The 9758-nt window shown below is 31.0% G+C and overlaps 1 protein-coding gene across 4 annotated transcripts; it reads left to right on the top strand.

Moving 5' to 3' along the window:
• Positions 1-1105: 1105 nt before the first annotated feature.
• LOC106780769 lies at positions 1106-8726 on the top strand. 4 transcript variants are annotated; one of them, XM_022777104.1, is made up of 5 exons: positions 1107-1625; positions 2118-2270; positions 2362-2567; positions 2745-2760; positions 8339-8502. In XM_022777104.1, exons 1-5 carry the CDS (start codon positions 1206-1208, stop codon positions 8357-8359), a joined length of 816 nt encoding a protein of 271 aa, XP_022632825.1. In that variant the 5' UTR covers positions 1107-1205; the 3' UTR covers positions 8360-8502. The 4 variants fall into 4 exon arrangements, with proteins under 4 accessions (XP_022632823.1, XP_022632824.1, XP_022632825.1 ...); XM_022777102.1 differs by lacking the exons at positions 2745-2760; positions 8339-8502 and adding an exon at positions 4210-6317 and having other exon boundaries at positions 1106-1625; XM_022777103.1 differs by lacking the exon at positions 8339-8502 and having other exon boundaries at positions 1106-1625; positions 2678-2759.
• The last annotated feature ends 1032 nt before the right edge of the window (positions 8727-9758 follow it).

The following is a 9758-nucleotide window of genomic DNA, read 5'->3' as shown; positions in this document are numbered from 1 at the left end:
AATTTAATTTTAAAATTAAATGCGAATTAAAATGACCGTTTCTTTATATTTAATTATTTATTTTTTCAACTGTTTTTTTAACTCAACATTTTTTAATTAAAAGGTTGCATACGAAATAAATAAAAACAATTTATGAAAAAATTATTCAAATAATTTATATTTAATTTTATAATTATGATAATATCAATAATAATAATTTTATTAGTTTTTATAGTCACAAAAAGAAATGAATATATGTGCATATGTTTTCATCAATAACAATAATAATAACTATGATAATTAAAATATTATTAATATTAGTAATTTTGAAGAAATATGATTTATTCATTTTAGTACATTTTAATTTCAACTTTTGTATTTTATTGGGTTAATTTTATTTTACTAATTAGTGATGTGTGAAATAATATAGATTCAAATAAAGAAAAGAGAAAATATTCATAATTTTTTTATTAAAAGAAAGTGGATGTTAACTTATATATTATAATTTATCGTATATAAATAAATTAAATTGATATTTTAATTACTCAAAAGTATTTTCAAATTTTTAACTGATATATTTATTAAATTTATTCAAATGATATTTTAACAGTTAAGTTTATAATCAAACATCTTTAAAATAAAAATGTATAACAATTTTTAAATGGACAATTATATTTAGAGAATATTCTTTTACAATTTCAACATTATTTACGTGTGATTGATTCAAAATTACTTTAATATCAATAATAATAATTTTAAATTTATATAACTTTTTTCTAAATTAATAATTTTGTACGTATTACACGTAATATACATAATGTAAAAATACTTGTTTTAAAATTTTCTATTACATATGTATTTATTAATTCATAAATATACATATTTTACAAACAAGCTTTCCTTTTTCAGAATTATTAATGAAGGGATTGGACCTTCCAAAATGATGATGGGAAAAGGGATTGGTGGGTGGAGTGAGTTTGGGAAACGACAGCGTTTGGACGAGGAAGGGTGCCACACGTCACTGGCCTAGACGGGGCCACGTTCTGGACTGAATTCTCATCCAGAAAACGACAAAACGTAGAAAGAAGGAGAAGAAGCTTTGGAAGATATTTATAGGGGAACAATGATAGAACTAAACAGAAGAGAATAGAGATATTTTGGGTTCTGGTGTTGTGTACGTTATCAAAACCAATCCATTTCTTTCTCTCTCTTTTCTATTCGCTCAAATGGCTGTCAACCTTGGAAACCTGGCGCTGTTACTGGACCTGGCTTCGCCTCGGGGCGCGATTCTAGAGAGGAAGACTCGTCCCGTTGGATCCGACATCGTTTTGAGCTCGGCAACCTCCAAGAGGGACTCCCCCTCCTCTTGCTGCTATGCACCCGAGGGAGACGCGCGGAACCGCGTGGTGATGGCGCGTGGAAAGTCCAACTCGGAGAAGAACGGCGTAGAGTTTGACAGCGACGAGGAGGAGGAGGAAGAAGGCGGGATGGAGGACTGGGAGATGGAAATGCGGCGGAGAGTGAGGGAGTTTGAGGCGAGGAGGGAGCTGGAGACGAAGGCGGAGGAGTTACAGAGCAGCGTTGATGAAGCCAGGGAAGAAACTGAGGAGGAGAAAAGGATGAGAGTCAGGAAAGAACTCGAAAAGGTTTTATTTTATTTATTTATTTATTTATTTAATTATTAATAATTCACACAGCAACTTAGACTTCTCTGTACTGAATTTTTTATATGAGATCTAAATACCTAATTTATGCTGACCAAATTAAAATAGTATATTGGTTAATTTTAATTAATATGTCAGAAATCTAAGAAGCTGTATCTTTATCGTGTTTAAGAAAATAATGCTCATATTTGTTTTTCATTATGCATTACATGAATTATTTTAAAAGTCAATAAATTTAGTTCGCATGCATCGTCTGATTGGTTGTATTAAGTTTGGTAACTTGTGTTAATTTTTAGTACAATCTTTTATTCTGCATATTTCTAAGTGGAGCTCCATAAAAAAAAAGGGAATGAATTAGGTCCATGTTTTGTTCTTTTAGCTAAGTCAGGGTAACAATTTTTGTATGTAATTTATATGTTGAATTAGGACTTTTTTTCATAATTTGTTGTTTTATTGATTTGGTGGATCAATCAGGTCGCTAAGGAACAGGCAGAAAGGAGGGCCACTGCACAGCTGATGTTTGATTTGGGCCAGAAGGCTTATGGAAAGGGCTCCTATGGACGTGCCATTGAGTTTCTTGAAGCTGCACTTACTATCATACCAAGACCTACATTATTTGGTGGTGAGGTTGGTTCTTTCTTGCCTCACCTAAATAAGAATTTCTGTCTGATTGTTTTAAGTGGAGGTAATAGTAATTATTAAAAGTTGTCTTTTTCAGATTCAAATATGGCTGGCTATGGCCTATGAGGCCCATAACCGCCATAAAGATTGCATTGCTCTATACCGGCAATTAGAAAATACACACCCGAGTATCAGCATCCGACGCCAAGCCGCTGAGCTTCGGTATATTTTGCAAGCGCCAAAGCTCAAGATATCCCAGGAGGAGATGGTGACTATACCCTTGATTGGCTCTAGTTATGACAGGTGACTTCGTTGTTCATTTGCAAACTAGTCTCATTCAAGTCTTTGTTTTTATTATTAACCAACTTTACCTCAGGTATGATAATGCTGTTGTTGTTTGTGTTACTTACCAGTTTCTGTGTAGTAACTGACTGTGCATTATTCTCATTAAATTGGATTCTTCTAACTTGTGCTGAATAGATATCCATCTTTTCTGGTAAGGTTTGAATGTTTTGGATTATCAATAATTCATTTTCAACAGAGAATATATTACCTGTTATTTGAGTGCCTGCTCATCCTTGTTCATCAAACTAACTTTTGAAGGCCCTTAATAAAAGGGGAAATGTGTTGAAAGAGTATTTATGTTTGAACTAATTATGTTATTATCACTACTCATTTACTCTATCTATGTTTGGTAAAGGTTAGTTGGTTTAATAATGTTGGTAGAATCTAAGTGTGTCATGGGATTGCAAAGGTTAGGCGTGCTTATAGTAATATGCAATATAGTTCATTAATTATGGTTTTGGTAGTAGTTAAAATTTAAAGCATTTAGTTGAAGAGTCAAGACAAAAGGCCTATAAATAGTTGTTATACACGTCAACGTAAAATACAAGTTATAATATGCGGAGTGTTTTATCTAGAAAGATTTGTTTGTCAATAATATACACATGATATCAATGAGCATAATGTGCATTATTTCAATATGATATGATACTCGATTTGATATTCATCTTGTGTAGCTGATTCAAATCTGTTAGCTAGTGATGTTGTTTATGTAAAATGTGATTAATGTCAATGTTAGCGATGTTGTTTATGTAAAATGTGATTAATGTCAATGTTATTGTTATTGTTGCCTCTATTTAGAATGAACTAAGATCATTTTGCTTTCTCTGCCTTCATCTTGTGGATGTAATTTGTAATTTGAGACACATAACTTAGTAATCTGTGATTAAAATATTAAATAAATAAAATGAATCCATGTCTCATTTATTACTCTTTAATAGAGTTATAGAGCACATTTTCTCGTGAAGTTATCCAAGAAATTGGTAATGTATAATATTGTGGCAATACTTAAACATACATTAGTTTTTCATTTGTTATTTTGTAAGTCTTGTTCTTCCATACTTAGTAGTTCTTAGGAATTAGTATACACGGATAAACAAATTTTTAAATCCTCATCAATAAACCTCTGAGTTTTATTTAGAAGATAAATAATTTCGTCTTCTTTGGTCTTAGAAATGTCATGATCTTTTCGATCTAATGGTAGAAGAGGAATGAGAAATGGTGGTGGAAATTGGTGACAGGTTATTAGATGACAGTGTAGAAAGATTCATGTACTAAAAGTTCATCCACACAATACTTTACAAACTTTTCCATCATTTTGTTGGGTTTTTTCACTAAAGAGACCTAACGCCAATAAGACTTAAGTGCAATTATATAAGGGATTGAGATCACTTTCAACCCAAAACCTTTGGATTAAAGGGTCTTCATCTTTATATGGTATTCATTTTTTCATTTTATCTAATGTGGAACTTAGATTTATATTTGGATTCTCATTAAATTTCTTCCTTAAGGGTGAGTCTTTTCCACATTGGTATACTTCCACTCTAGTAAAAGCATCCCTAACTTTAAGTACCCCTTCTCATACTCTTATTCATCTTAACAGGACATGTTTATCTGGAATTTTTGTCAGGAAGACTTTTGATACATGGATCATTTTACTTGTTGAGCTAGTTACAAAAACTAACCATCGACTTTAATATCACTGGTTGGGTTTTATTAAAGGAGATTCACTGGAAAGATACAATACTAATGAGACTTGAGTCCAATCATATAAGGAATTAACACATCCATAACCCAAATCCTTGAAGTATTGGGTTAATGAGTTTTTATCCTTATATGATGTTTCACTTTCTCATTTCTATCCAATGTAAGATTTAGACTCATACTTGGTTTCTAACAATATTCATTCTTCATAAGTTCACTATAGTTAGATATATAATGTGAAACACCTTATGGTTCATTCCGTAAATAGAATTGATTTGTTCCAAAAGTTAATGTCTGGTCACTTGAATTTAGGAATTCAAGTAAAGGATCATATAGAGAATGCTGATGATGCATGCAATCATATATATGAATATGATGGTTTTACAATTAATGTCTTTGCCTGCCATCATTGTTAGTATGGATCAAATGTTACGATGTCATATTCAAATTAAATAAATGTACATTGTTGTGCTGTTGAATTGGATTAGCTTGTCTCAAATATTGCTGAAAATGGCTTTCAATGTTTTGTATTGCAAGTCCTGACACATTTCTAAGCTATTTCCTTTGATTTAGAGGACCACTAGTTTTGGTCAATTCAACACCTTCACCTCCAAAGAACTTCATATGTGAATCATAAGTCCAGTTAAGCCTTTTTCCACCCAACATCAATGATTCACTTTTCCGCTATTTCATATTTATGTTCTTTAATTATGACACTTTGGTGAGTTTGTCCTTTGGTATTTATGTAGAACCGACATTTTCTATTGTTGTTTACAATATTTTCATGTGATTGAAGCCTCTCAAAGTTCTCTACATCTACAGTTATTACTCTTTTATTGTCTATCTTTCATAATGCGTATTTTCACAAATTGTTTAGATCTAAAATCTTAAGTGGTTTTTGAAAATACATTTTAGATCCAAACAATTGTACAGGAGTGTCACTATTAGCGGTCATAACTTCATATCCAAGGGTTTCAAGCATTTTTGATATTGTTACAAGGCATCTTAAGTTGTTATCTAAAACTAAAATTTTCAAACTCAATACTAGATAATTGTATTTCCTTGAATCAAATGATTGAAACATATTTGAGTTTTAGAGAACATAACACAGGAAGTAGATCTCAATTAGTTGTAACAAACTATTGTTAAACTTTATTAAACTTGATAATTTCTTTTAGGTATTTAGATCTTGTGCTCCAGCAAAAGAGCTTGTTCTGCCAATCTTATAAAGAAGACTTAGGGTTTGTAACTTTACACTTACATTTAATATCGGCATAATTTGATGAGTCCATATAAAGTGATTTCAATGAATTTAACCCAATGTAGGTATTAAATGTAAGTGTATAGCTATAAATCCTAAGCCTTTTTATAAGATCTACCATATTAGGTCTTTTGTTTGAGCATAAAATCTAAGTACCTAACAAGAATTATGAAGATTAGCAAAGTTTAGTAATAGATTGTTACAAGTAATTGATATATACTTTGTGTGTCATATTCTCTAAAATGGACTCAAATATGTTTCAATCATTTAATTCAAGAAAGTACTATTATCTAATACTGAATTTGAAAGTTTTGGTTTTAGATAGCAACTTGAGATGTCTCGTAACAGTGTCAAAAATGCTTCAAACCTTTGGATATGAAGTTATGACCACTAATAGTGACATTTCCGTACAACTGTTGGATCTAGAATGTATTTTCAAAAATCACCTAAGATTTCATATTTAAGCAATTTGTGAAAATACGCATTATGGAGAATAAACAATGAAAGTGTAATAACTGCAGACGTAGAGAACTATTAGAGGCTTCAGTCATATGAAAATATTGTAAACAATAATAAAGAATGTCAATCATACATGAATACCAAAGGATAGACTCTTCAAAGTATCATAATTGGAGAACATAAACATAAAATAAAAGGAAAAGTGAATCATTGAGGTTGAGTAAAAAAAGGCTTAGCCGGCTTATGATTCATATATGAAGTTCTTCAGGATGAGGTGTTGAATTGTTCGGGACTAGTGCTCCTCTAGATCAAAGGAACTAGTTTAGGAATGTGTTAGGACTTGCAATACAAAACACTGAAAGCCATTTCCAGCCATATTTGAGTCAAGCTAGTCAAATTCAACAGCACAACAACGTGTATTTATCTAATTTGAATATGGCATTGCAACATTTGTTCCCAACTAACAACTATAGTAGGAAAAAGCATCAATTGTAAAATGGTCATATTCATGTATGTGATTACATGCATCAACATTATCTATGTAATCCTTTACTTAGTATTTTTAAATTCAAGTGATCAAACTATATTTTTAGGAAAAATCAATTCTATTTACAAAATGAATGTGTTTCACGCAACATTTGACTCTGATGAATTTATAAACAATGAAATGAAAATGCTATTGATGGCAAAATTTTCATTGAGGATACGTGCATGTATTGTGTGGATGATCTTTCATACAAGTGAAATGAATTTTTCTACACCATCATCCAATGACATTTGCCACCAATTTCAACCACCACTTCCTGTTTTTCTTCTACAATCAAACCGAAAAGAACATGACATTTCTAAGGTCAAAGTAGATAAAATTCTTTATTCTCCAAATGGAACTCAGAAGTTTAGTGATGAGGATTTAAATACTTGCTTATTAATGTATAATAATTCTTGAGAACTATTGAGAATAGAAAAACAAGACTTACAAAATAACAATAAAAAACTAACGTATTAAGCATTGTCACAAATATTATACATTACTAGTTTCTTGAATAACTCTACTAAGAAATATGCTTTGTAACTCTACTAAAGCACCAACATATGGGACATGAACTCATCTTATTCTAGTTATCTAATATTTTAATCATAGTTTACTAACCAAGTTATGTGTCTTAAATTATATCTATCGTATGAAGGCAGAGGAAACAAGAGGATCTTAATTGATTTTCATTGGAAGGCAACAATAACAATAATTTGACATTGATCAAATTACATAAACAACATCACTAGCTAACCAAATTTGAATCGGTACACAAATGATTTGAAAATTTGAAATCGAGTATCATATTAGCATGGAATAATGCACATTCTGCTTGTCATGTATATATTGTTGACAAACAAGTCTTTCTAGATAAAATACTTTTTGTATTATAACATGTATTTTACATAGAATAATATAAGAACTATTTTTAATCCTTTTGTCTTGACCCTTCAACTACATACTTTAAATTTTAACTACTATCAAAACTATAATTAATGAACTCTATTACATGCCTTAATCATTACCAGAAGCACTCCTAATCTTGCAATCTCTTAAAACACTTGATTCTACCAACACTATTAAATGGAACTACCCACATTTTGTATTATACACCAATTGATTTGGATTTTCTTCCTTTCAGGCTGCCCGTATTACATTTATACCTTGTGTGATGCTTAACGTGTTTATAATTATTTTCTTGTGTTTTTTACTGGTTTTATGGTGACGTCTGTTGTTAGTGGTCTAAAATACAAATGATTTTAGTATTTCTATGCGTATCCTAAAGAGAAGACTAATTAGGGACTCCCTGATGGTGAACATTTAACAAATCGTCAAACAATATCAATGGTGCTATTGTTTAATAATTAACTCAATAAGAATAAGTGATAAAGCTGGATTTTTTGGTAGAGCACACGGTAACTGAATTTGTCACTGATAAATCAAGAATGCAATATGGATGCCCAATTCTTTCTCTTGATTGTCCACTATCTTTTTCAATTTTTCCTTCTCTCTTTTAGTCTTAAAGGTTTAGGGTAACATGTAGGACTGAATTAGCTGCAACTTGCTCAAGTTGTATCATCCTTTTCCATTACTTTTGGCTCTTTAAATGCTTGAGTTTTCTAGTGAAAGGAACTCCCACTCATTAGTACTGAGGAACGTTATAACTGCATATTTATTTTTCTTTTGTTATACTGTAATTGCATATTCAAAATTCTGGTTTATATCCTTCTTGCTACTTCTGTGATACAAAAAGTATGAATTATGATGTAATGGTAGCTATGCGGCAACATGGAGTGATAAGAACAAGGACAAGGATCGAAGAATGAGTGGATCAGTGACGAATCAGCTTCCATCATCCAAGGATTACCTTGCGGACTTTCTTGTATGGAAACCTCCCGTTGGGTTAGGGAAAAGTCGAGCATTCTGGGTTGGTTTAACGATATGGTTGGGATTGGTTGGAACCGCCCTTTTTATTCAAAGATGAAGTACAGTTATATACAAAGTTCGAGTTCTCCAAGTGATCTATACATTCTAATTTGTTGCTATAGTTTTTTCTTTTTTATATAATGTGAAGTCCATGTTGTAACATTAGAGAATGTATGGAATAGATTTGTAAAATTATTGTATGTATAAAATAGATAAATATGCTATTTTGTTATATTTCCCTGGTGTGGTGTTCTTATGCTGAAATTACAAGGATGATCAGTAGTTCTACTGATGAAGAAAACAGGTGTTTAGCAGAACTTCTCACTCTCTGCTTATGCCCTTTTTATTGTCTGCTATACGAAATGGTTGGTAAGCATGTCTGTTGGAATTGGGAATGCAAGGTCTTATGATTCGTTATTTATTGGTATTGTTATAAGTATTTTATCTCTAACAAGGATAAGGATGTTCTGCAGTGCTTTGTAACAGCAGCTTTTTGGTGTAGACCATTTCTTAGGCATCATCAGTTTTATCTACAATCAGAGACTTCTGTCTTTGTGGCTTTATGCTGTCCAGCTCCAGCACTAACCAAGCAAGACCACAACTGAAATCGCACTGATGGAATAAGAAATTCTGCAGTTATACTTACTTTTATGCCAAATATAAAAATTTAAGCTGTTCAATACCATCTGAAAAGGGGTAAAATATATTTAGATCCTTTTAGATTTGGGTAAAATCTTGTTTAGTTTCTACATTTTGTTAATAATGATATTAGTTTTCGTATATTTTAAGTGTGGTATGCTTCGCTTTTGATCATTCCAGTCATATTGTTCCAGTCATATTGTTGTAATTTAAGATAGGTTTAAATCTTTTTTTATTCCTAAGTTAAGTTCTGAAATGTTAACTTTTAGTTTTTATGATATGAAAAATGTATCAAATTAGTTCTCATGATAGCATTTGATGAACAATAAATCATAAGTTTTCATACTTAGGTATCCAGTATTTTGTGATTTGTTAACGGAAGGTGTTATGACCAATAAATTACTTAATTAAAAACTTGTGATTTGTTAACGAATAGAACTGTTTTGATACATTTTTTATATTATAGGGACTAAAGATTGATATTTTTAAAATCGGAGATTAAATTGAACATCAAAACTTAACTTAGGGATTAAAAAAGAGTTTAAACCTTTAAAATATGTTATCATAATTTGGGTTTGTGTTTTTGGACATGAAAGGGAAAATCATAGGATTTCGGATAATTTTGTCATTT

The sequence above is a fragment of the Vigna radiata genome, unplaced genomic scaffold (genome assembly GCF_000741045.1).
Source record: "Vigna radiata var. radiata cultivar VC1973A unplaced genomic scaffold, Vradiata_ver6 scaffold_208, whole genome shotgun sequence".
NCBI lineage: Eukaryota > Viridiplantae > Streptophyta > Magnoliopsida > Fabales > Fabaceae > Vigna > Vigna radiata.
The sequence above is the reverse complement of the archived record's forward strand: the minus strand, read 5'-3'. Positions and strand labels throughout refer to the sequence as shown.